This window comes from Echinops telfairi, unplaced genomic scaffold, assembly GCF_000313985.2.
Source record: "Echinops telfairi isolate 266 unplaced genomic scaffold, ASM31398v2 ScPeMD7_7407;HRSCAF=8445, whole genome shotgun sequence".
Lineage (NCBI taxonomy): Eukaryota > Metazoa > Chordata > Mammalia > Afrosoricida > Tenrecidae > Echinops > Echinops telfairi.
The window spans coordinates 8108413-8134101 of NW_022111307.1; the positions used below are offsets into that span (position 1 = coordinate 8108413).

At 57.7% G+C, this 25689-nt stretch overlaps 2 protein-coding genes and 1 non-coding gene across 11 annotated transcripts in view; all 3 read right to left on the reverse strand.

The window, feature by feature from the left end:
- The window catches only part of FAM131A (family with sequence similarity 131 member A), an 8233-nt gene extending 2301 nt beyond the window's left edge, over positions 1-5932 (reverse strand). Inside the window, exons 1-6 of one of the 4 annotated variants that reach the window (XM_045296459.1) lie at positions 5813-5932; positions 4580-4640; positions 3465-3613; positions 1233-1326; positions 794-976; positions 526-642 (exon numbers count right to left, since the gene is read on the reverse strand). In XM_045296459.1, the coding sequence (XP_045152394.1) occupies positions 526-642; positions 794-976; positions 1233-1302 (370 nt within the window). In that variant the 5' untranslated portion in view covers positions 1303-1326; positions 3465-3613; positions 4580-4640; positions 5813-5932. Of the gene's footprint in view, positions 1-525; positions 643-793; positions 977-1232; positions 1327-2990; positions 3064-3464; positions 3614-4231; positions 4556-4579; positions 4641-5812 lie in introns of those variants that run through there. The other 3 variants (XM_045296458.1, XM_004713433.2, XM_045296460.1) reach the window with 3 other exon arrangements.
- Positions 5933-6466: 534 nt separating this feature from the next.
- EIF4G1 (eukaryotic translation initiation factor 4 gamma 1) lies at positions 6467-25357 on the reverse strand. 6 transcript variants are annotated; one of them, XM_045296455.1, is made up of 33 exons: positions 25206-25357; positions 24887-24980; positions 24247-24333; positions 23735-23755; positions 23045-23155; positions 22671-22770; positions 21463-21575; positions 20586-20678; positions 20345-20411; positions 19278-20057; positions 18920-19008; positions 18631-18817; positions 18416-18549; positions 18143-18301; positions 17820-18008; positions 17430-17627; positions 16745-16891; positions 16301-16537; positions 16074-16178; positions 15816-15975; positions 15518-15618; positions 15044-15146; positions 14665-14767; positions 14220-14452; positions 13997-14115; positions 13729-13901; positions 13321-13446; positions 12889-12970; positions 10997-11095; positions 10768-10902; positions 10372-10453; positions 10110-10250; positions 6467-7094 (listed from the first exon to the last, which is right to left on the reverse strand). In XM_045296455.1, exons 2-33 carry the CDS (start codon positions 24944-24946, stop codon positions 6910-6912), a joined length of 4719 nt encoding a protein of 1572 aa, XP_045152390.1. In that variant the 5' UTR covers positions 24947-24980; positions 25206-25357; the 3' UTR covers positions 6467-6909. The 6 variants fall into 6 exon arrangements, with proteins under 6 accessions (XP_045152390.1, XP_004713493.1, XP_045152389.1 ...); XM_004713436.3 differs by having other exon boundaries at positions 17820-18005; positions 22979-23155; XM_045296454.1 differs by having other exon boundaries at positions 22979-23155.
- LOC115871832 lies at positions 15685-15760 on the reverse strand. Its single transcript, XR_004047501.1, has one exon. It is a non-coding gene; the product is annotated as a small nucleolar RNA SNORD66 (small nucleolar RNA).
- Positions 25358-25689: the final 332 nt, after the last annotated feature.

Here is a 25689-nt window from a genome sequence, read left to right on the forward strand (position 1 = left end):
CAAAGACAGGGAAGGGCCCAAAGAGGCTGACTGTACAGAGAGTCAGCCACGTGGTGGGCGGGGGACATGAAAGGAGGGCTGTACAGCTGCACTCAGCCCCACAGGGTCCCCTCTCCAGACACAGGCCCAGAGAAGGGCCCACAGGCAGGGCTCAGCTGGAAGGCCAGGACTCAGGACTCAGAGGAAGCCGAGCCAGGGCTGCTCCAGGCTCAGCAGGCTTTGCTGTTTGCCCTGCCTGCTGCACCAAAGCTCCTTCCTCTGTGCCGGCAGGCCGGAGCATGGCACAGACTGGCCCTCTCGACCTACCCCGAGGAAAGGCACCAGGCACCACTCCTCTTCCAGTCCTGTGAGGGTGGACACCACCCTCCTGTCCCTGGGCTGTCGAAGACTGCCTGACAGTCAGCCTCTCTCCCCTACCCCTTCAAAGGCTTGGCGGATACTGGGTGCAGCTTGCAGCTTGGAACCCCAGCACCTAGCAGGCAATTCCACCCTAGTTGGCAGCACTAGTAAGGGATGGCCCCTCACCTGTGTCCGTGCCCCCAGGGAAGTCCTCATCATAGGATTCATCTGTGGAGTCCTCTCCGTCCACCGAAGACCAGGCCCGGAGCTTGGCTTCTGCGATGGCAAACTGCTCAGCCACTCCTGAGGGGAGGACCCGGAATCATGGGCACAGGTCGGCTAAGATTAGGGCTCAGCGTGTGGGTGGGAGAGAGGGCGGGGAAGGGAAGTGGGGGAGTGTCTCTCCGCCCCTCACAGGCCCCAGTGACCACGTGAGGTGTGGCTGATCACCCACCTGCTGCAAAGCGTGCCTCTTGCTCGCCCTCAGTGAGGTCCGAGTAGGAGGAAAAAGCTGATTCCAGGGCAGCGGGGGAGTCACTGGGCTTGCTCCAGCCCTTCCACTCAATGAGGTGAGCCACTCGGCCCTGGGCCATGGCGGTGGGCTTGGTCACGTGGTCCTTCACCACCTGAGAAATGCCTGGGGGGGCGGGGCGGGGGGGGCAGAGTGAAGAAGCCTGGTAAGGGCATGGGCTGTGGATACCTAACTGCCCGCCCGGTGGTGGCACTTAGGGTCCACATGAGCTTTAGGGTGAATGAAAGGGGTCCAATTCATCAGAGAAAGGAAGGGAGACAGGAGATCCCAACAAGAGGCCATCTGCTACAGTCACAAGGGGCATGGGAGAAAGAAGGCAAGAGACAGCACAGAGTGGCAGGCAGGGCCTGGGGCAGCATACCGTGCAGGGAGGATCTGGCCAGCGCAGCGATCTCCTGGATAGTTAGGGCTCTCCGGGGCTTGGGCAGCATCGCGACTGTGTCTCCAACATTCACCTTGAGTGGCAGTCACCAGAAGGTCAGTGCCCCTCTGATAGCAGTGAGCTCCCCCCTCCAGCCCCCCACCCCCCAGTATGGGGAGCTGAGACCTGGGGAGGAATACCAGGGTAACACACAGTGGCCAGAGGTTGCCAGAAAATGTTAAGAGTTAGGTAAAAAGCTCAGACCAGTCCACCACACTCGGGTGTGACCTCTCTGAAGACCCTGTCTTCCCAGGAAACAATGGAGACTTGCCATTAACCCTCCACCTTCCCTGCTCCTAGATGCCAGTCAGAGGGAGGCATCTGAGGATAGGGAAAGGAGGAGGAGACGGGGCTGGCACAGGGACTTCCTGAAAGTCCTCTCTTCCTCTCCGTCTTCAGACCCAAATCCTAGATGGTCCCAGATCACCTACTGCAGTCCCACACCCACACACAACATGGCCCAAACCAAGCCCACCGCCTTATCCCCGAATCTGGGCCTGCTCCCCACCTGCTGACACAGCTTCACCATCCGACCTCCAGTTCACCCTGGCTCCACATCCTGGCATTCAGTGAGTCCTCCCCTAGGCCTGGCTTGCCCCTAGCTGTTGTTAAGACTGACTGTACCTCCAAACTTTGGGGGCGCTACTCTCCCCCTTTTTACTCTCATTGTCACTGCCCTTCTGCAGATTAGCCCACATGGGCCCCCAGCCCCCTCCTATTTTCTCAACCCAGAATGCTGTGCACAATGGGACACACACTCCCCACTGAGTCCCTTTCTCCCCACCTCCCAAGGTGCCTCCCACCCCTCAGGCCTTGGCTGAAACCCTACCCCCAGCAGTGCTCAGAGTGGGGGGGGAGCCTTCCCTCCCAGTGGGCCACCTCTCATAAATCTCCCTGCACCACAGCATCCTGCTCCCGCGCAGGGCCTCTGTCACAGTCAGTCACAATCACAGTGTGGAGTGTGCATGCGTGTCTGTCTCCTGAATGTTCTTGTTTCGCGCTGATCCTCTATCTGTTCAGGCCGCTGCTCCTGGGGGGTTAGCTCCGGGCCTGGCACAGGGTAAATTCCTCAAACGCCCAGGCTGAATGAAGGAAGCAGGTCCATAGGACTGTCAACAAGTCATTTTCCTGGGGTGCCCACCAGTCACAGCAGGTCTTCATTTCAAATCCTTTTAGGGCTCCCCGGCTGCCCAAGGAGGCAAGTGCAGGCTTCACATCCAGGCCCTCAAGGCCCCCACTCTGTGAGGCCCCTAACCGCTCCCCGGTCACCTGGCCAATCCATTACTGATCACCTCCATCCAATGAAGCCATTCCTCCACCCCCAGTGGCCCTCAGGCCTGCAGGTCCAGGGACCCCTGGGTGCTAGCCGGTCAAAATGCTCCCCGCCATTTCAGGTCTGACTCCAGGGCCTTCACCCAGAATAATGCTTTCAGCCCAGTTTACCCTCCTTCCCTGAGCCCTCCATAAGCCCCTCCCCTCCCCCACAGCCCCACACAGCGCCTGGGTCTGGTTCACCTGGATTCTGCTCGCCACCCTGCACCTGGTTCAAAGCTCCCAAGCCAGTTCCACCGGAACATTCATTCTCTCATCTGCGGCACAGCCCCCTCCCCAGCTCTCCTAGCTGCATTCCCGCCTCCCACAGGCAGGGGCTCCGCCGGTTCCGGGGCCTCCTGCCTGCCCAGTCCTCCCCTTCAGTACCTGAGGGGCAGGGCCCCCAGGGTGGCGCCGGTGGCTTCCTGCCAGGCCAGGCGGGAGGAGCACTTGCTGGGTGTTCCCCAGCACGCTCGCCCTCCCTCCCACCCTCCACTCCCCCGAACCGCCGCCATCCGTGCCCGTGCTTCGCGCAGCTGCGGCCGAGGCCCAGCGAAAAGGTGTGTGTCTCCCTGGCAACCCATCACCATGCAACAGGGTCTCCCGGGATACGGCCCGGGATGAGCTGACGTCAGCGCCACCGGCGCGAGCCGGCCCGCCCGCTGGCACAGCGCCGAGCTGAGCAGACCGGGCGGGGGCGGCCTTGGGGCCCAGCCGGCCGGATAGCGCCTCCGCTCGCAGGAAAAAGGAGCCAGAAGCAGGGTGGTGAGGCGGGGGTGGGGATACAGACATACAGATCCCCTTTATGTGAATGCCATCTCCCGGCCCCCTCCCCAGCCCCCAACCCCAGGGGCTCAGCACCTCTGACAAGTCCTGGCTGTCCACGGAGGAGGAGGAAGGACGGGAGGACCGGCTCCAGCCTCGAAGGGTCCGAGCAGATCCCAAGGAGGTTAGAGAGAGGCCTCTAGGAAGTTCGATCCACTCCACAGCCCACGCGGGGTCCAAGGCTGCTGGGGGAGGGGAGGGAGGAGCTGTTTAGCAGAGGTCCCACTTCTGCCAAGACGACCCTCCCCATTTTCATTCAGGGTGGCCCTATCGCATCTCTTTAACCCCTCCCCCACCTCCCAGACTACCAAGGACCCCTTGGTGCTCACCTCTCTGAAAGCCCCTAGCACGAAGCCCCACCCTTGGGCCCCAAGGGCCATTCTCTTGCAGCCCACTGACCACTTTCCCCTTCCGGATGTATTTTATCATCAAAATCCCAAAAGTAAAAACAAAAACCTAAAGTTGGAAAAATTCTGACTCTTCCCCAGGTTTCCACGTCCCCGTCCCCCCTGCGCCACCGGACACCCTGGATCGCTGGCAGGTTGGCTGCCTCAGTTCCTTCCCCGCACCAGCCTCAGCGGGGAACGCAGCTCTTTACTCATCTTTAGTGACAAGCCCAGGTATTTCTGCTGTTCCCTCGATGTCCCCCCGACCCCCAGCCTCTTCCTGCTGCTCTCTCTGACCCCAGGCCCCTTTTCTCAGCTTCTGCCTGGCTCTCAAGGTCCACGCCTGAGTAATTTTCCTCTGGCCGCCTGAGCTCACCCCATCACCTCCTGGATCACAGCTCTGGTCCCTGGTCTCACCTCTGCGATTTGTCTGACAAGTCCATCGTCCTCCAGGCCCATCACGCTGCCACACAAACATTTTGCCCAGCACAGAAATCATAGGCATACTGGCTGTGTTGGTGCCGAGAAGCAAAAGCCCAGAACCACTCCAGGCTCAGCTCCCAGTTCTATTCCTGTTTTGGCTCCGGATGCTGAGACAGTCCCCTCCCCACTTGGAACTTTTGCCTAGTCACATAAGGAGAACATTCTTGCCTCATGGCTTCAAGAAGGTGGGGGAGTGAGGGGCCCGAATGCGCTCTCTGGGGCTCCGGGAGCTGAGGCCCATCACCTAGACAGTGCCAGTGGGCAATGCACATCACAACTGACCTTTAGCTGGAGCAGCCTTCTCTGTCCCTGAGCCTCAGCCAGCTGGTGGTCCCCAGAAATGCTACCAACCAGAAGGAAGACATGAGGTTACAGGTCATCCCTGGCCCACAGCTGATTGCTAATCAGGGTTCTTCCAGCCAGTCCTGGGGTCAGCCAAACTCTTTCCTGACATAGGAGGGGGGGATGCCTTCCTGAGTCTTAGCAGGGCCAGCAATATCAGATCAGTCAGTGTCTCAGTTCAATAGACATGTTATTTTAGGGCTACAAATCACAGAATTCCCCACAGGCACCCAAGGGAAGTACACATCTCAGCCAGAGTCTTAGCTCCAGAGAACCTCACATAACAAGCACTTGACCACCTGCCCTGAAGGCTGGGGACTCATTCCATACACAGCCCTGTGTCACAAATCCGCCTGGCTTTAGGATCGGAGATATTCAGGACACTAAAAGAAACTAGCAGATGTTTCAAACAGTTAGACTACGGCCAGCCCCCAGCCTGCATCACCATCCAGAGAAAGTGAGGCTCAGGCAGGGGTCAGCAGGTGTGGGAAAGGTGCCCACCGGGATGAATGGCCTCTCTTTTTGGCAGGGCCGTTTGTTTTTGTTTTTGAGGGGCGTGAGGGGGATTCGAGCAGTTGTCTGCAGCGAGGGGTGATTAGGTGCTCACAGGTGCCCCAACTGGGGTCCCAGTCTTATCAGCTGACTTCACCAACCAGCTGACTCCAAAGAGCCGTATGAGACAAAACCTGTGGTTAGGTGTCGACCTGGGTTCGCGGCCTCCCCACTGCCTTCCAGGGATGAGGGTACACACAGCTAAGAGGCAGCTTCCCAGCAAAGGGCCACTCCCAGGGCCGGGAGGGAAGTATTGTGGGGGGAGAGTGGGCGTGGGCGTGGAACGCCAGCCGCCGAGGGCTACAGAGTGAGGGCGTCGCATCGGGTTGACCGGCCCTTCCCAAGGCTGGGCACCCCTAGCCACGCTGGGCCACAGGATGCAGGCGGAAGCCGAGGCCAGGAGACCGCCCTGCAAAGCCCAGAGGCAGGCAAGGAACCCGATCGGTCTAGCCCCCTCCCCGCTCATCCCCGCTCCCTCCTCCTGTCGGACCCGCCTCTCGAGTGCAGGCTCCTCCCTCTCGCAACACCGACCCCCGCCTCAGGGCCCCCACCCATCCGCAGTCCGCGCACCCAGCGGCAGAAGCCCGACTCCCCGGCCGGTGCCCGGCCTCCGCTTCTTACCCTGACGTGCAGGGCTCCGAGAGCCGACACAACCCATGGCCGATTTCCAGGCACGCTAGCCGGCGCTCGGGGCCCGGGCCATCGCCTCGCAGAGGGCCAGGCCGTGGCCACCACCCGGGAGGGGAGGGGGGTGGGTGGGAGCCGAGAGTCCGCCGCCGTTCCCGGGAGAGGGAAACGGGCCGGTGACGTAAACGCGGGGGCGTGACCACTGCCGTCACCACTTAGCGGGCGGGGCGGACGCGACGTCACGACCACGCAGGAGCGGCCTAAGGCCCGGACCACAATATGCGGTCCTGAGTCAGGGTTGCGGGGGGACCCTGACGAAACGCTAGAGGGGCCTGCGCCACCCGGCCACAGTACAAGAAGGCAGCCTCTCCCACCAGCTTCACCTGCGACCCCTGGCTTCCAGATAGGACCCCCTTATTAGTCTGTAAGCAAGAGAACCAGGGTTGTCTCCCCTCCCCTTCCTAACCAGGAGGGTTCCCTCTCCTCATGCCCACCCTGAGGGTCCACCCCTCCCACCCTGGACAGGGTTAGAGGCCAGAGGGGTCCCTGGCCACAGCCAGCCAGAGTGCTACAGTGCCAGCTCTGGAGGGCGGGCCACCTAGCCAGACCTTGGGAAGGCGCAGTTGATGATAAAGCAGAGGCGTGAGCGTAATTGAATTCATGTTTTAATAATTACAGGCACCGTGCCCCCCTTACCCCTGCCCAGGCAGCAGCAGGGGTGGTGCGGGGGCTGGGGCATATGCCCCCAGCAGCGAGGACGGCCGTCCCAAGAGTGATTTTCAGAAAATAAAAAAGGACCCCAGGGGCAGGCGGTGGTGCCCCTCCCCCCAAGACACACTAAATTTCAAGACTTTATATATAATATATCTCTGTGCCCCAGGGGGAGGAAAGGGACACCGGGCAGCATCCTGGAGGGGGGCCCACAGGCAGCCCCCAAGCCATCCTGCCTCTTCAGCCACTTTATTAGCTCAGACACACCGCACTACAGGCACCCACTGCCGCTGCCACCGCTGCCACCCCCTTGCAGTCCGGGCAGCTGGCTGGGCCATCCTCGTGTCCATGGGGCTCCATGTCCCCAGCCCCACCCGCCCTCAGTTGTGGTCGGACTCCTCCTCCTCAGCCTCACGAAGCCACTTGAAGAAGGCTGTGACAGATTTAAGGGCCACGCCCTTGCCCTGCTGCTCAGCAGGGTCCTTGCTACTCTCCCAGCTGTAGAAAGCTTCCTCCTTCACCACGTCCTCGTCGTAGAGCGTGTCAAAGAACATCCGAAGCAAGTCTGCGAACAAGCAGGAAAGGGTTACAGGCAGCCGCTAGAGCTGCCCATCCTGTCCCCTAGCTCTTTCCCAAGGAATGGAGGTAAAAAGCTCCAGTTACAGGACCTGACCCACTGGCACGGTCAGTATTTATGGGTCTGACCATTCTTCAAGTGACTAAGTCTCAGCAAAGCTAATCTCATGATCCCAGAGCCCCATGTGCAAGAGTGAGTCATTCGGCCATGTGGACAGTGTGACAACCCCACCTAGCCGCCTCCTCTCTGCTGCTCTAACCTCCATGCTCAAGAGGGGCAAGTGACAGACTACAGCCTAAGAATGATTGATTTACAAAAGAAAAGAATTATTATTGGTCTATCCTCCACCCAGAAGGGGGAAGAAGTAAAACAAACCAAAGATGCACAGGAACAATTAGCCCAAAGGACTAATGGACTCTAGGACCCGACTCCATGACCCGAGATCAGAACTAGCTGATGCCCAGCTACCCCTGCTGCCGACTGATAAGGATCACACCTCACGTTCTGGATGGAGTGGGACCAAACTCACAATTCTAAAAAAGATGAGGCTTACAATTCAGATCACGACTGGTTGAGCCCCCAAGCCTAAAACCCTAAAAAAAAAAAAACACCCAAAAAAACTAAAGCCTTAATCACCCTTCAGAGGTCAGGAACTGAACTCAATTTTCCAGGCAACCGAGACAGGTCTGTAAAGGCAACAGAAACACCAGAAACGTGTGCACACCTCAGGAAATTCCGTTCAGAAGGGTCAGGGAGGGAGGAGGTACCGCAACACGAGGAAATGAATTGTTGAATGGAAAGTTAACTTGTTCCGAAAACGTCATTCAACTCACAGTATGTGGAAAAAAAACTTCAAAACCATGCATCCTATATTCACAAAAGCTCCACATCTCACTCGCAAAAGCCGAGGGTCTAACCTGAAAGGGCCTCTTGTCTGCAAACAGACTAAGCCTCAGCCAACTCTTCATCCTAATGTTCACCTCCTTACCACCCCTCTCCTGTTCCCAGTATCTGGATGGACTTCTACATGGGCGACATCCATCACAAGGACCACCGTTGGCTTCCTCATCTGTCCTCGGGCAGTCCTTCAGGACAACCTGCGCTGACCTGTTCTCCGCCCACCCCCCTCCCCCCCAGAGGCCTTCCAAGGTATTTGTCCCGTAGCCCCCTGAACACAAGCCATTCCATTCATTCATCAGTGTACTGTGCTACTTTCCAAACGAAACTTTATATTCCTAAAACTGCGGGAAAGGTGAAATACACACAGATCTAGCTGCAGTCCACACTGAGCCATAGCCAGAGTGTTGCATGGGGCACATCTACCCTCCCGTCCACAGCAGCTTCCTAAAGCCTTCATTTACCTCAAACTCATGCCTACCCGCCCTGTTGTTAGGTGCCAGAGTTGGTTCCAAACCATAGCCTTATCTTTTTCCCACAGAGCGGCTGGTGGTTTTGAAGTGCGAACCTTGCAGTTAGCACCCCGACCCGTAACCACTCCACCCCAGGGCTCCCTCACCTACCCTGGGGACACCACACTAACCACAATCTACTCTGCCCTCTAATCACACCAAGGCCCTCCACCTTCAGCCACCATCTCTGTAAGATCTGGCCGAGACTGACTGCTCTTTGTGCCAGGCTCATTCAAGGACTCCTGTCTTTCCTATCCACATTCTGCGCCATGCTGCACCCAAAATACTCTTCTTGACTTTCATCTTTCCACACTTTCAAGTCTGTGCCTAGGGAACACACAAGCAGCAGCTAGCATTAGTATTTCCCTCAGCTGACATGGCGCTGTCCTTCACGTATTGCCCCACCCCCACCCCTGCCCAATGCTCTGCACACTGGGTCCTCAGCCTCCTCAGGGCTCTGTCCCAAGGCATTCATTACTCTTCCAAGACAACTCAATATTCCCTTGTCACAAATACATACGATGCCAGCATATGAACCCACAGTCTTCCTCCTCCCCAGGCACCCAAGTATCCAACTGTAGCAATGCCTACTTGACATCTCTGACCCCTGACTCCGAAGGGACCACAGACCCATTAGGACCACACTCATCTTGTGACTGGTGCCACCAGATGGCTTCACCTGCAGAACCCACCTGGGGAGTTGGTCTTGACTAATTAATTCCTCACCAGCCAACTCACCCTGTCAGGCCACTAAAGATTGCGTTCCATTTCCCAGCTCGCCTACTTCCAGCCACGGCCAGCAGCTCCCAATGGGCTGTGCTGCAGCCACAGCCTCCTCTCAGACATGACCAACTGCTCCCCCCACACACTCAGGGCCAGGATGACTCTCAAACTGGAAATCTGGACTCTGCAAATTCCATCCAGACCTACTTTTGTCCATAGGATAAAGACCTAACACTCTCCCGATGGTCCCACGCCCTGCGTGGCCCTCACCCCAGCTGGCCTCACGAGGGCTGGTTGTTGCACCGGATCATGCTGACCCCCCCTCCCACATGTAATTCCCGATCATGACCACAGACTAGATGTACTTCCCCAGAAGGCACCCGTGTTCATCTTCCAAACCCCATCCCACAGTTAGACTCAGAAGCAGCCTCTGCCGGGGCGCACAGGGAGTGTGCCTTGACTTAGTCACTGCAGACACCCCGGCCTGGCGCCCAGCTGTTATCTGTTGAACAGAATCTTGTTCACTGACCCAAGCTTCAGTCTCCCGATATGGAGAAGGGAGACAGTGTCATGGGCCCGAACAACAGCTGTGAGGGCTGAAGAGGCAAAGTAGGCAAGCTGTATAGCACAAGCTGAGATCCAGGGAGAGGCCCACCACTGACCTACCACCTCTGTGCTCTCAGCACCTGGCTGACAACCAGGCCCTCCCACCAGCCTCCAAGGCTCCTCTACATGCAGGTCAAGAAATAAAGGGCGAGGGCAGCAGAGCCTAAGTGTGTGCTATTATTCTTCAATGACGGTTCCCCGACTCTGTGGGGCAGTCACACCACCTCCTGCCCGCCGACGGCCCCTCCCTCCATCCGGCTCTTACTGGCAGGCTGTTCTAAGGCCACTACAAGGGCCTGGAGGGCGTAGAGCGCCTGCAGCTCCTTCTGCTCGTCACACAGGTATTTCTGGAGCAGTTTTGCTCGCGCTTTCAGCACCGCAGCATCCGCTCGGAGGGGGGTCTCGACTGAAGGGAAGACGGGAAGAAGTGGGGAATGCGCTCAGCGCAGACCTGAGACACAAGACAGACCTCCCTCCCTCCCGTTCACCTCATGTCCCACCCCACCCTTTTCCTTAGCCCCTCTTACATATAATTGCGGAATAGCAGACACTTGTCATGAGGGCTCGAACTAGTATGTTGGATGCTACCTGCTGCTCACTCAGATTGGCCTGTGCAGAAGAAACAAATGAATTCGGATGTGTCCAGGTACCTATCCACCCTTGCTATCTGTCCCGCTCCCGGAGCCCCACGTGCCTAGAGAACTGTACTCTATTTTAAGTTTCAGAGCTGTGGGCCCTTTGGAAGCAGAATGCCAGGCCTGCCTCTGAAGGCACCTATGGGTGGGTCTCAACTGCTTCCCTCTCTCCCTCAGGTACGTGCATAACCACCGACACTACCCAGCAACTTCTCCCCGCCTAACACACACCAAAAATACCTCTCGCGCCCCATCCTGCCCCCTGAAGCCCAGGGGGAGAGAACCTACCTCTATCCAGTCACACACCCGCTCATTACTGCTGCCTTCCTTCAGCAGCTTCTCCAGCTGCCTGCTCAGCTCCTCAGAGGGCAGGGCCTTCTGGCCAGGGGCCTCGGCCTCTTCTCCCACCGTGTACTCCACCTTCTGTAACCAGAGACGCCCAGGCGAGAGAGCTAAGGGCTGAGAGAGCTACAGGGAGGGAAAGGAAGACACCCAGCCCAGAAGGCAAGCCCCAAACCTGTTCCACGGCGAATGCCCCGACATCCTGGCCTTCAGGGAGAAATTCCTTCCAGCTGAGCCCAGCCTCTCGCCACAGCGCCCCCACCTTTTGGGGACCCTGGAAGACAGAAACCTACTCAGCAACCCTTTCTCCTTCTAAGGACCTGAGTTCTACACCAGTCATCCAACCGCTAGTTCCAGAAAGACGGACCTCTGACTGTAGGGGGGTAGAGATGCCACCGAGGTACCAGACAGGCACGGTTTTGTTCCCTCCATTCCTACAGCCTAGCATAGAACCCAGACAGCCGTTATAACCACCCAAATACACAAGAGCCCACCCACCACCGGGCTCTAGGACTCTCAGAACCAGCAGCTGTCTCATTTCCACACATGGCAAGCCATATAGGCTGGGGCAGAGCTGTGCCGATTCGAAGTACTTCAACAGTGGAGTTTTTGGAAGCAGATTGCCAGCCCTTTCTTCTGATGTGTCTGGCTCTGGGTGAGGGGCTGAAACCACCAGCTTTGGGGCTGGTTGTCGAGGGGCTAGCCATTTGCCCAGACACAGAGGCTCCTGCTATGAAGCCACAGGCTGGCCGGGAGCTTTTATAGTACTCCCTAAGGACTCCTCCACCTCCAAAAGGCACAGAACCAAATCCAAGAGCCACCCCGCCGTTCTACTCTCACCCACGGCCTCTGCTCGCACACAGCGTGCTTTGCCAGCCTGCCATGCAGTCGCTGGCCTACGGGAGAGGGCAGGGTCCAACACATGTGTTTACCTACTCACATTCTGAAAAATCCTAGACGCAGATCACCAAGCCTCACCAAAAACTACCACCAGAGCAATTTTTCCTAAAAGGCCAAGCAGCCTTACCGCCTTGACACTGGCCCGTCATGGCCAGCCTGGCCACTGACCCCACCTCACACTAGGCAGGCTCCCCCTTCTTTCCACTGCCGCACCTCCGCTTTCTGTCACAGCTATTTGGCTGTTTTCTCTGCCAACTAGTTACCCTACAAAGGCTCATACAGAAACAGGAAGGGTACTTGCCTTAAAAAGAGAGCTGGAGCTCACAATGTTTATTAAACACACCCATTTTCTTACATCTTACCCCCACTAAACATTATTCGTTCATCTTCCCATCCTTAGCAGTGCATAAGCAGTTAAGGGCTGCCGTCTACAGCACCTTACATTTCAATGAAACATAAAATAGTTCCACGTAGACTTTTCTTGGTATGTATTTCTATCTAAAATGTTACAAAAGAAGGAACAATTCCTTTCCACCGAAAGCCTCATCCTTCCAGGCTCCAGAAGGCTGAGCTCTTCTGAGCCTGCACATCCTCCCTTCTCGCTACTGCTGAGAACCTCATCCACTGGCCATGGCCCATCTCTCCACTCCCACCCTTGCCAGGCCCTGCTAAAACTGCCACTGAGCAGCTTAGCTTCAGCACCCTTGCAGGAAAACCATCCTCGCTTTCACCATCACCAGACAGGCACACCTTTGCAAGCTCACCTTCCTCAGACACCCCAGGTCTCAACAATGCTATTTCATGGCTTTTTGTTACTTTTTATTAAGCTGTCATTTCTTACTTTTCTCTTGACCAACTAGTTGGCTTTAAGGTTTTAGTCACCACTGTGTGTGAGCCCCCAGTGCCTAGAACATGTACATAAAAACCTTCTGAAAAGGCTAGCTAAATGAATGAATAAATGAATGAATCAACCAACCATAGGTCTTGAGTTTTGCCCACAACTCAAGACAGGAAGCCCCTCCTCTGAAGAAGATTGTACGACACTACCACCAGCAGGACTTGCCCAGCAAAGGCGCTTGGGCCTCAGGAACCCCCCCAAGAAGTCCCAGCCTGCGGGGGGTGGGGGCCTGCCTGAGGCCCCACGCCCTCTACAAGGCCCTCACTCACCCTGCTTTTGCACAGGAGCCCCAGGATCTCCACCAAGAGTGAGGCAGCTTTGCCCAGGGGCTTCAGCGGCTTTGTGACCTCCCTGTGAGAAGACAAAACCCTAGTGTTGGCAGTTTGCACAAGACTTCTCAGTACTCCCCGGCCCAACCTTCCCTATACACCTGGGCACCCATTCTCCCTCACCCAGGCCCCACTCCTCCTTCCCTTCCTTCTTTAAAACCAGCAAAACCAAACACGTTGCGTAAACGTAATTTGGAAGCTGGGCGACACCACAGGACTGTCGCCTTAACAGAAGCTATCTTTTGTGGAGCTGTGGGCGCTCTACAATCGCCAGCCCTTCTGGTCAGCAGCCACCTCGGGCAGAACCACAGAGCCACTGTCAGGGCTCTTCGCCTGCCTTTACTTCCCCTGAAGTCCACCACGGGGGCTTACCTGAACAGTTCCCCCATAGGCACCCCACCATCCTGCAGAACAGGTGCTGTCAGCTCAGCCAGGTAGAGCCACACGTGGGGGATGTCGATCTCCATGTCCTCCGCTACTTCCAAGGTCTCCGAGAGCCTGCGAGGGGACTCCGAGTCAAAGGCATCTCGGGAGGACGAGGTGGGCCACCTCCCCGCCTTCGAGCACCCTAGCCCCACTAAAGGACCAACTGTGGAGAGCAGAGGCACGTTCTGGATCCAGGCAACCACCACTCATCCTGACCGGTTTCACACCCACGCTACCCACAGGAAGGATGCCCAGGACCGGGCAGGCCGTGATTCTCGTCAGCAGTTACGGGGCTCTGGGAGCAGGAGGGGCACCCGTGGGCATGCAGACTTGAGGCCCCGGAGCCAGTCATACCCTCGGTAGTACTGAGCAGGGGAGAGGTGCCCGGTGCAGAGCAGCTGGTGCAGCAGCTGGCCCATGTGCTCCCTGGCACCCGCGCTGCGCTCCAGCGTAGAGTCGATGCCGTGCCGCACGAAGATGAAGAGCAGGGAGGGAGAGGCCAGCTCCTGCACACACTGTACGGCCTCCTGCAGGCAGGCACCAGGGGCACATGTCACAGCCTGGCCCAGACACACCCATGCCCCCAGGTTGCGTTTTCCATGGGGGGTGGGGGGCTGCCCACCTTCATGTCATTGAGATGGAGGTACTCCTCCAGGATGGCCTTGGACTTCTTCTCCAGTTCCTCCTCAGAGAGCCCGGCCTTCGGGAGGCTCGCTGCGGGCAGTGCAGCCTCTCGCTTCACTGCGGAGGACAGAAAGCCATCTCCTCCGCCTCTGCCTGAGTCCTCCCCAAACAGGCCAAAGCTCCCAACCCAGCAGACCCCGGGCCCCTCGCCCAGGCCTCACCAGCCTCCCGCCCGCGGTCCCGGTCCTCCGTGAGGCTGGCTGCCTTGCGCAGCCCCTCAGGCTGGGTTGGCCGCTCTCTACTCCGCTCCTCCACTTCCTTGCTGAAGCTCCGCTTGGTGGCAGGGGCCCGTGCACGGTCAAGCCGGTCTCCGCGGTCACCTCCCCGTTCACTCCGCTCTAGGCGGTCTCCTCGGTCCCCAGCTTTCTCACCTCGTTCCCGGCTCAAACTACTCCTAGAAGAAAGACAGGTCCGGTTGTCCCCGCCCAGGTCATTGTTCATGCCATCACCCAGCATGCTCGCCCACTTTGAGAACCTGTGTCCACCCCAATCCCAGTCAGCGGCTCGCTCCAGACATTCATGGGTCTGAAGAGGCCTGTGAAGCCCACCAGACACAGCCTTGGCCACGGCCACGGCACTCCCCACTCGATCGCCAGCATGTCTCACCTCTGTACCACACGCCTGTTGTCTGTGCTTTCTGTGGGTACCGCTTGTTGAAGGGCTGAGAAGCGATTCAAGGTACTAGTGGCTGGACGGGCAGCTTCTGATGCTAAAGCAGCAAAAGAGCTCGCTTATTCTTTTTTTTGCAACAGAGGCATGACCCCGACCCCCCCTTTGTTAGCTAGGTTGTTCTTTCTCGCATCCCGTCTCCTCCTTCCTTCCTTCCCTCTGTTTAGCACCCTTGATCCCGAGCCTCTAGTCCCACGCACATGCTCCCACCAGGACCTAACCAGTGCGTTATTAAAAGCCTCCCATGTAGACAGAGCACGGCCCTCCAGCACACACACATTAACGAGCACCCTCCAGTTTAGAGGACCCCCCATACCTCCATCCGAGGGCTTGGCTCCAGAGCCTCCACTGCTGCCCTTGCCCCAGCTCAGTCGCCCTCCAGGGGCAAAGAGCTGGTTGTTAGAATCAATGGAGCCAGGCTGAGCAAAAGTGAAGAAAGCAGAGTCATGGCTCTGACCTGGCCCACGCCTCCAGCCAGCACCACAACACACTGCGACAGGCCAACTATTCCCAGAGACAGGTTCAGAGTAGCGACTACTGTAGACTTTTTATGGTCCTTCTAATGATTGAGAAATGGAAATCCATTCTGAGCTCATTGGACATAGAAGCAGGTGGAAGGCCAATGGACAAACCTGCAGAAGGCAGACATCCTGGTAGTCCTGTCTCAGCCTGAGAAAATTCTTGCTGTCACCTTCCCGAGCTCACAACTTTCAAATGCGTGTCCAGCGCTAGTCTGAACCGTCTTGACACCCCCACCCCCCTGCTGCCCCCAGCACACCCCAACCCTTACCTTTGTGATCTTGGTGAGCCGGGAGGTGTCAATGGGGCGGCTACCCTTGCTGATAGGGACTGTGTTCCAGCCCCCCTCGTCTACAAGTGGAAGACCACGGCCTGGGGCAAAAAGGACAGCCTGAGAACACGAATCCACCCCAGCCACCCGAGTCCACGCACCCTCCCTTCCTCAGATCCTCAGTTCCATCATGGGGTCTCAGTGGCCCAGACACGTGGCACTAACAGGAAGTCATCAGTGGAAAGCCTCACCTCAGGGCCCCTCCTCCTCACCCCATCACCCCCAGACTGGAACTCACTGATGGGTGGGCCTGGAGGGCCCCCGCGTCGCTTGTCGCTGCCCTTAGCCATGAGCTGCTGGACTTTGATGTGCTCCCGGTGCTCCTCCATCTCGGCCTCCTTGTGGATCTGGTCAATGGTTTTGGGACCCTGGTCCCCTCGGCGCGGCACCCAGTTGCTCTGTGGGGACAGGCGAGTGAGAGGCAAGGCCTTTAGCTCACTCGGGAAGAACCAGGGAAGGCAGTGCTGGGAACTGGGAGCTGTGGGAAGCTGCGTACCCGTCGCAGATCCAGCACATCCTGCAGCATAAAGCGGATACGGGATGATGTCTTCTTTTCCTTAATGATTTTCTCCATCTGGTTGAAATACTGATCCATCCGAGGCTAGGCAGAAGCAAAGGGAACGTTTCAATGGACTGGAGAAGCGAAGCAGTGGACAGGGAACCCCACCACACTGCAGCCCGTCCACCCCAACTCTCCAGGTCTCCTAGCACCCAGAGGCCTACCTTGGCCTTCTCAAAGTCCAGGTCTTTGCCAATGGTGGTGAGCAGACGACAAAGGCATTCAAGGGACTCTTCGTCGTGGTTCTTCAGTAGTTTGACCACACAGTCGTGCATTATCGCCTCCGTCAACATCTTCAGCTTGAACAACTCCCCGATGAACTTGATGTTCCCCAGAGAGCGCCGCCGGGCTATGTCTCGAGCTTCTTCCAGCTCTTCCTTCAGGCGACCCCGCTCCTCTGCCTGTCGGGTCACAGGGCAGGCTTCCCATCAACAAGGGCCACAACCACTCCACAAAACCCTACTCCTCCACTGGGATATCCAAACCTGCCACTTAACAGCTGGGACAAAGAAACACCCCCAGCCCCCCAAAATACCACAGTATCCCCGCCCACCCCAAACCCAAGCAGCCTCAAGGCAGGGGCAGAGCAAGTGCTATTCTTCTCTCACCGTAGCAGCTTCATCCATTTCTTTTTGCTTCTTCTCAAAAACTTCGTCATCGTCTTTGTCTTTCTCGAACTCCTTCTGACATCGGTTCAACAGCAGCTTTCGGAAGTTCACAGTCACCGTTGGCTTTTCGGTAGTGGGCACTTTCAGCTGCAGGTCAGAGAGAGCACAGCCCTCAGACTCTGCGAGACCAGTAAGGGTCCCCCTTATAGAAACACTGCACTTCGAACTGGGTGACGACTGACATACCACATCGCCATTTTTGTATTCAATGGGAGTTTATCAAACTCAGAAAAGCCCTCCTTTCAAAAAAACAACAAACACCACGTTGCCATCCAGTTGGCTGCAGCTCCTGGTGACCCTGCGTGTTTCCAAGGACACCCACTTTCAGAGGGGTTTCGCGACAGGAAGGAAAGCGCATCACCGGGCCTTGCCTTCCACAGCGCTGCTGGGCTTGTTCACCTTTAGATCAGCAAGATCAGTCAAGTGCAAACCTGTCTGCGTCACAATGCAGGGGCCCCAAGCCCGTTTTAAACCACCTGACCCAGGAAGGCCTCTGCTCCCGCTCTGCCTCCTCCTAAGCACCACCACAGCGCAAGCTGGAGGAGAACCAAGAGTCTGAGAACAGGGGTGGGAGGCTAAACCGTGAAATTTAAATGCGTGGGTCCAAGGAACGGCGGAAACTCACCGCCATGAGGCAGCGGCACATGTTGGCATAGGCCACAGAGAAGTTGGGCTCTGAAATGGCCTTCTCGAAGATGAGGTCTATGACCCCTTTGAGGCGTTCCTCAGTGTCGATGGCCAGCTGCGTCACCTGCTTCATTAGCTGCTGGAACATCTGGGGTGTCAGCTTATTCAGGATGGAGCGCACCCTGCGGAACAGGTCCTGGGGAGAAGAAGGGAACGGATCATAAACACAGAATCCAGTGAGGTTCTCAGAACAGAGGCTGGTGCAGAAGACGAGAGAGGGGCGGGGACTTCAGCAAATGCTATCGGTAAGGTGGGCGGAAGCAAAGGGCACGAGCCCAGAGAACAGAGCTTCAGGAGAGGGTGGGCACCAACAGCCGAGACTCAGCACCTGGGTTTTGCTTCCATCAGCATCCTCTTCTCCTCGGTCCTTATCAGCAGCCGTCCGCTTGCTGCTGGGTTTCCAGGCCTTCTCCGCTTTGTTCAGCTTTATGTCTTCGCTCATTAATACTGTGGCAATGATCTTACGAGGCTCCTTCCGGGGTCCCTGCTGAGAGCGCCGAGGTCCCAGGCCAGGCTGCTAATAAGCAGAGAACGGGGACAAGAGAAGACACAGAACTAGTCAGCACCGCACACATGCCAACCCCGACACATCTCTAGCACAGGGAGCCACCCACCCCCACCCCTACCTGCCCTCTAGATAGCTCCACTCACCGGCCCTCGGGGCAGCTCCCCACCTGGCCCACCCCTTGAGGGCCCACGGTTGCTAATAACTGGCCGGCCAAGGTTGGCAAAAGATGGAGTGAAGTCAGGGCCACAATTTATGCCCTGGAGTCTGGCGGGATCCAGTGGCCGCAGCGGCGTCTTATTGGCCTGCCAAGACAAACGGGGACGGCGTCAGGGGACAACGTCAAGGGACTCCTTCACTCTCAGGTCCCCCCTAGTCCATCCAGCCCAAGTGTCTCCCCACACCTCAAGCCCACCCACCTTATCCAACACCACATCACTGATATGCGGCAAGCCCTCCGGCTTCTGCAAACTGGCGAAGATGAACTGGAAGCCCAGCAGGAATTCCCGATCATAGCGCTTTTTCTCCTCTAGGTTTAGAGGCTTCCACTGATCTGCACAGGAGAGAGGGTCAGCAGGCCCCGTCTCCCAGATCCCTGAACTTGGCCCTGCACTTGGCACCCTCCTCTACGTACCAGACTTATACTCATACTTCTGCCCCCCCGGCTGGATGTTTTCTGCATCGTGCATTTTGTCTTCTTTGGAGTCCCACGTCTCATCCGCCTCCTCAGGCCGTGGGGGGGCGCTGCTGCCCTCGGCCTCGGGGCCAGGGTTGTTGCCTACGGGAGGCTGGTTCTCCACCTCTGGCACTCCTGGGTTCACCTGTCACCACAGAACACCCAGCCCAGGGTTAGCTGCCGCTGGCCACTTGCAGTTCCTCCCCCCATCCATGCACCCTCTCTCGGCTGTTCTCAGCGCCCTCACCTCCTTGAAGGCGTCCAGAAGGTCTCCCACAGCGTCCTTCTTCTTCAGCTCCTTTATTTTTCGTCTCTTCTTGGGCACAGACACTGCCACTTTTTCAAAGTGGGGAGGAGAATACACAACACCCATAACATGACAAAAGAGCAAAGGTGGGAATGAGCACCCTTAACCCCTGTGCCAACTGGGGCCACAGGGCAAACTCAATCGCTACCGCGCCCCTGGGGGCTGCCAGTTCCTGCACTGGCACTTAGGCACCGCTGCAGGGCTTCTCTGACCCAGACAGGAAGATGGCACACCCCCCACGGGAGGCGGCACTAGAGGAGCCCCACCCTCCTCCTCCATCCAACCACACCGTCCTTACCTTGGGTGGCTGCAGCCGCCTCCAAATTCTGGGACAGTGGGGGTGGGGCAGAGGTGCTTTCTTGGAGAAGCAGCTCCTCTCCTCCCTTCTCACCCTCAGCTTCTCCTTCTTCTTCTTCCTCCAATTCCTCCTCCTGGGCAGGGGAAGTAGCTGGCGTGGCAGCAAGGGCGGTGGGGGGGCACACTGGGTCCGGGGCCCCCTCGGGCTGCTCCTTTGGCTCACTGACTGGGCTGAAGTCCACAGCTGGTGGCCAGGGGGCTCCGTTCAGCAGTTCCTCAGGCTGGGCAGTTGAAGCAACGGGCACGGGGAGTTCCGCAGGGCAGGCCGGAGAAAGGAGAGGGGAAGGCTCTGGGCTCGGCTCCACCTCCAGGTCCAGTTCCTCAGGTGGAAGCACCCCGTTCGGCTCATGAAGAGATGCAAGGGGAGCGGGAGCCTGGGGGGGGCTGGGCGGGAACTCGGACTCCGGAACTGGCTTACTAAGCGTCACTTCCACCTCCAGTATGGGTTCAGACAGGGTGGTAGCTTCTACCGAGAGGCAATATGGCTCCCCAGTTTCACGGGGCTGGGAGGTCGACTCTTCTACAGATATTTGTATCATCCCTGTTGTCATCGTGTCCCCAGGAATAGCGAGGACTTCAAGATTAGGGTCAGACCCTGGTTCCAAGATTGGAGGTGGCGAGGGGGTCGGCGAAGGTGAAGAGGGCTGGGATCCTGAAGGGCTGTGCTCTGGGCCAGGCAGCCCTGGCCGACCCCCAAGGATTGGCCCCTGTGACCGGTCATCTGCACCCCAGGAAGGAAGGATTCGTCATTGAAGGCCAGCCCTTCACTGCTACAGCTATTCCTCTCCCGGAGCCGGCCTCCCCATTTGGGGTGCTTCTTCCCCTCCTACTAATTCTTCCCCCACCTCAGTCAGCTACTGTCCCCTTCTCACCCCAAACTCAACTCACTCTCAAAGTCCCTCAACCTGAAACCAAAGTCAGTCCCTGGCACCCAGTTCCGCCAGCCCACCTTTCCTCGGCATCCCAAACCTCCCTCCCACCCCACCCCCAAGCTGGTTGGTTACTCACCTGGCCGGCCAATGACAGCATCCTGGTGGGTCTCCCCGTTGGCCTGAGGCTCCAGACCACCTCCCGTCTGCAGGACATGAGGGGATATCAAGGATAGAGCTGACCTGAAAACGCCCACACCCTCTTTCCCGAGAACCTTTCTACTTCAGCTATGCCCAGAAACTGGGAAAGCAGGAAACAGACCCACTAGTGGAGGAGAGGCATCAAGTCACTGGGTAGCCCAGGGCACAGCAGCCCATACCTGGGGAGGGGTGGGGGTAGAGGCAGTGCGGGCCCCAGACATGATCTCCTCTGTGATATCCTTCCCTCCTTGATTTGGATCTCGAATTCGGATCTGGGAAAAGAAAGCTCGGACGTGAGTGGGGAGCCCACGTGCCCACCCTGCCCCCACTCTGAAGACTCCAAGCCACCCCCCCACCCCCCACTGGAAGCAGGCGGGTGGGTGCCAGAAACCCCATGAGTTCTGCTGTCAAGCCATCTGGCTGTTCTTGGAGTCCCTTGCTCAGGCCCCCACCCTAGGAGACCCTTGACCTCACAGAGGTCGTACATCACAATGCCCCTCCCTCCCTTACCCCTGCCCCACCAGCAGTCCCCAAGTCAATGGCTATACTCAGGTGGGCCCGAGACCCCTGCAGAGCACCCATGGGGCTCACTTGTGGCTAGCAGGCCTGATCTCTGGGGGCAGGGCCCAGATCCAGTGGGTGGAGCCAGGGTGACTCAGCGGCTTCCCCAGCCCTGGCACCCTACTCTGGGCACCACGCCCAGGGCTTCAGGACTAAGCAGAGGCGGGGACCTCAAGAGCTTCCAGGACTGAAGGGGAAAGGGGGGGGGGGGGCACTGAAAACAAACCATTTCCCAAGGCGAGCAGCCTGAAACCCCAAACCAAGCAGTGCTCACGGACCCCCAGCACCCAGGTCTTAGAAACTCCCCAAAGGTTCACGGGTCTACACTGAAATCTGAGTATCTTACAAAGAAATAACCCACACCCCCCTCCACAGACCACTCTGCTGAAGAGCTGCTTTCTCAAGTCCCTGTTCCCAGACCCCTACCGCCCTGGCGGCTCCCGGCCTTGGTCTCTCCCCTTCCCAGATGTCCTACAGCCCCTTGCTGCTACTCACCGTCTTGCGCTCCCTCTTGATAGCAAGCGGGGTTGGCTGGTTCATCAAAACTGGGGCGGGGCCCACGCCAGCGGGAAACTGCTGCACGCCTTGGGCTGGGTAGTAGGCGCCAGCTTGGGGGGGAAGGGGAGACAGACAAGAATGATGGCAGCGTCAGGGCCCAACCACACACAAATGCCTGCTTGAACCCCTCCTACCGCCGGAACCTCTCATCACCCACAGGTGGCCGGCTGGGGCCCCTGCCCCGCCCTCCTCCCCCAGGGTATTTGGTGTCTATCAAAGCTGAGGAACCGGTCTGAGCTGCGTTTACAAGAATTCCTGACACTGGCACACAGGCCTGGTCCACAGCTGGCCCTTCCCTGCCATCCGCCAGTTACCAGGAGAAGGAAGAAGGCAAGGCGGCTCACCTGCTTCTCTTCTCCCCCTTAAGGCACCCTCTGCATGTGCTATCCCCACCCCAAGCAGACAGACTGACTGGAGGAGCAGCAACTACGGAACCCCAGAGAGGATCAGGGCTTCGGCGATGGACGAGGAAAACTAGTTTGCCAGCCTGGCCTACTCAACCGAAGCCCAGCTCCCGCCTCTAGCTCTTCAGCGAAGAGGCAACAACATGAAAAGGAAATTAATAGCTGGGCTTAGAGTGAATCAAAAAAACCCTTAAAGCAATAGCAATGGTCTCCGATGTAGAGTATATTTTTTAAATCTTATCCATAATTCCTACTGATGTGATTCAAAAAAAGACAGGATAATATTTGTCTAAGCTATGTAAATGTTTACGTTTAGGCAAACAAAAACATACGTATACTAGAGGCACACGCTCAAAATCTTTCCTGACAAGTGATCAAGAAGTTTTGGAAATCATGGCCATAAAGGACAAATTATTTCCTAGAATACAAATAAAACTTTTTTAAAAAGCCCAAATTCATGTAGATGCCACCCCACCCCCAAAACCACAGGAGTGTCACAGGGAATGCTTCCTGACAGGGCCCCAGATTGGCACCTGATCCTGTATTCCCTGACTTGGGGAGAGGACTCCAAGTCGCCAAGCAATAGGATTTAATCTTCACCCCCACCCACGCCTGTTAAAAGAAAGCATCAATCCCTACTAGCGACCAACCCTATCATTTGTTGGCCAAGAGGTAAGCCTGGAAGGGTCTCTGTTTAGTTACTCCCTGAGACACACTCTCCGGACTGCAGCACCAGCTTACCGTAGGTCCCAAACTCTGTCGGGCTGGCACCAGGATAGAAGCTGGGGGCTCCTGGCTGCACGGGGTACTGCTGAGGCGGAACAACATACGTGGAACGTCCCTGGTGGGGAGAAGGGGGAGGCGGGAGGGAGAATATGGGCGGAGGGAGCTGGAGGGCGTCAGACTAGAGAGAATGTAGGACAGGGCAGGGCAGGACAAGCCCCATCTGGGCAATGGCCAGAGGAAGTCCCACCTCTAAAGAGAGGAGACAGGCAGGTCAGGGCAGAGGTGTGGGGGTAAGGACAAGGTCCTGTGGCTTCCAGCCTCACCTGTCCAGGGATGTAGTAGGCCCCCTGGGAGGGTGGGTAGGAGATCTGGGAAGGGATCATCATTACTTGAGATCCAGCAGGGTAGACATGGGCAGCTGGGCCAGGGCGGGCGGGGGCTGCACTCTGCACTCGGGAGGCTGCACTGCTTGGGGGCTGGGCCCGGCTAGGGTAGAAGTGCTGTCAGGAGGGAGGAAGGCAGTTGGCATCGAGAAGGGAAGTGGACTGCAAAATGGCCATTCCACAAAGTCTCTATAGCCCATAGAGAAGGGCTGGGGGACTGGAGCCCAGGGACCAGTCTTTCTTTCTCACTTTACTAACTGCTGGTGAAGTGGCCTATTGTACTCACACATGCCCACCATATTCGGATACACTTTGCCGTCTGTGTCTGCTTCCTCTCTCACTGCCATGCATACTCCTGAAACCTCCACCAGACTTGCCCACTGCAGAAGTTTCCTAACACCCAGATGCCTCACGCCGAAGGAAGGCCCTTTCAGGCAAATATTCCCCAGCATGCACCTCTCCACCCTAAGGTACTGAAGAGCTAGCCTCTAACATGCAGCAGCCTCCCAATTACCAGCTGTGCCCGTACTCAGGGAAATGTAGCCACTAACATGCACAGTCAGCCTTAGGCTGACAACCCGGACCACAACCAAGTCCCCACCACAAAGAGCCCAGGCTGTGTGTCTGGGGAATCCCTAATTGGGATGAAAAGGAGGGATGAGGCTAGAAGGTCCAGGATTAGGAAGGGAGTGTTACCTGCAGAGACCTGAATCCTCCCTGAGAGCACATGGGGACAGGAAAGACAAGAATTATCCCCAAGGTGAAAGAAGTGGGGTAAAAATGAGAGAAGTAGGGCAAGAATCTTCCCAGTTGGTGAGGAAGAACTTGGGGAGCAGAGAAGGGCAAGAAGCAGCTGGCGTGTTTCTCGCCAGTCCAAGGAGAGAGCGGAGAAGGGGAATGGCAGCCTCCAAGCAAAAGGAGAAAACCGGACAGCTGCCAGCAGGGCCCAAAGCACTGCCTCCAGTTTTCAGCAGCACTAGGTCCCCAGTAATGCCCCCCCCGCCGACTACCTACTCCCCAAGAGGCCCCGCCACCGCAAGGAATCAACATCACATCGCCAAGGGCAGCGCAGCAGGAGAGCATAAGCAACTGTCAGCAAGTCAGGCCCAGCTACAGAGCCTCCAAAGTTTCCATCCTAGACCCAAAGTGGCCTACATTTTCCACGGCTCCCACCCAGGCCCCTTGCTCCCCTCCCCACAGCCCCTCACCTGGCGGGGCTGAGAAGGCGTGTTCATTTGTGTCGCTTGTGGCGTACTGAACACCACCGGTGCTGTCTGCCCCGGGGGAAACGCTGGCTAAAGGGGAGGGGAGACCAGAGTTCAGCAAGGGGGTAAACCCGGCTAGGGCAGAAACCCACTGTGGTGAATGCAGGGGTGCAGATCTGTGGCAAGAGCCTCAACAGTGCACCACCACCACCCCTCTTCCCATGACAGCCCCTGGGGACAGCCCGTGGCCTGTTTTGATTTGGCAGCAGGCAGCTGCACTTTGCCCTGACACAGATGGGGGTGGGAAAATCCAGAGGTTGGAACCTGTTCCTGACCAGCTGCCTGGTCTCCCCAACCCCCAACAAAAATTTTTTTTTAAAAAAAACAAATACACACACCATTGGATTCCGACTCATAACAACACACAACAGGTCAGGGTAAAAGCACCCTGTAGGAATTCTAAGACTGTAAATCTCTCCGGAATCAAGAATGCCACATCTTTCCTCCCCAGGAGCTGTGGCTGGTGAGTTCGAAGTGCCCACCATTTGGTTAGCAGCCACGCGCTCTAACCACTGAGCCACCAGAGCGTGTCTTCCACCCCGAGTCCCTCCCTGCTCATTCCTCAGGGGTCCTCCTTAGTTACCTGTGGGAGTCCAGGGGATGGGGCTGGCGGGGGGCCTGTGGGCTGTGGAGCTTTGTTCATTTCATTTGGTGCCACATCAGGGTCCCCCCAACACCTGTTGGGAAAACAGTGGAGGCTTGGCAGGAGAAAGGGACCCAAGCATAAGGTAAGGGGAGTGGGCGAAGGGTTGAAGCAAGGGCTGGATCCAAATCAGAACCAGGGCCATCGAGGGGGTGAGGGAGCAAAAACCAGCCGGCCTGGGTGCCCAGCGGCATGCTGTCAAACCCCAATCACCTCCATCCACCCCCCCTATCCTGCAAACACGGCCCCTCTCACTCACCCCCTCGATTAAGGATAAGTCCACGGTGCGGTCTACGGGTTCTGGGCATCCGAGGGCCTGGGATTGGGAAGTGAGGGGTATCAACCCGGCTCCGCGGGGCCCAAGACCAACCAAACCGGAAATTCCAGGTCTCGCTGGCACCAGGCTCCCGGATCGCAAACGGAGCAAGCTGCTAAGGCCGTGGCTCCCCCACCCCCCACCCGGGGACACCGAGTTCGAGGCCTGGCCCGGGGACACACAGGGTGCGGCTCCCTCGGGTGGCCGCAGGGGCCCCCGCGCAGGGCCGTAGGCGATGCCTGCCGCCGCCCAAGAGTGGAGGCCGCGAAGGGCGGGAGCCGGGCTCTAAAAGGCCTGCCGGGCGGCGGCCCGAGGAGAGCCGGTTTCAGGCAAGCGAGGGTCGGCCCGGAGGGCGGGCGGGGCCGGGGGCTCCTCCCTGCCCGCCGCAGCCGCCCTCCCTGCACCCTCCCTGCGCAGCGCCGGCCAG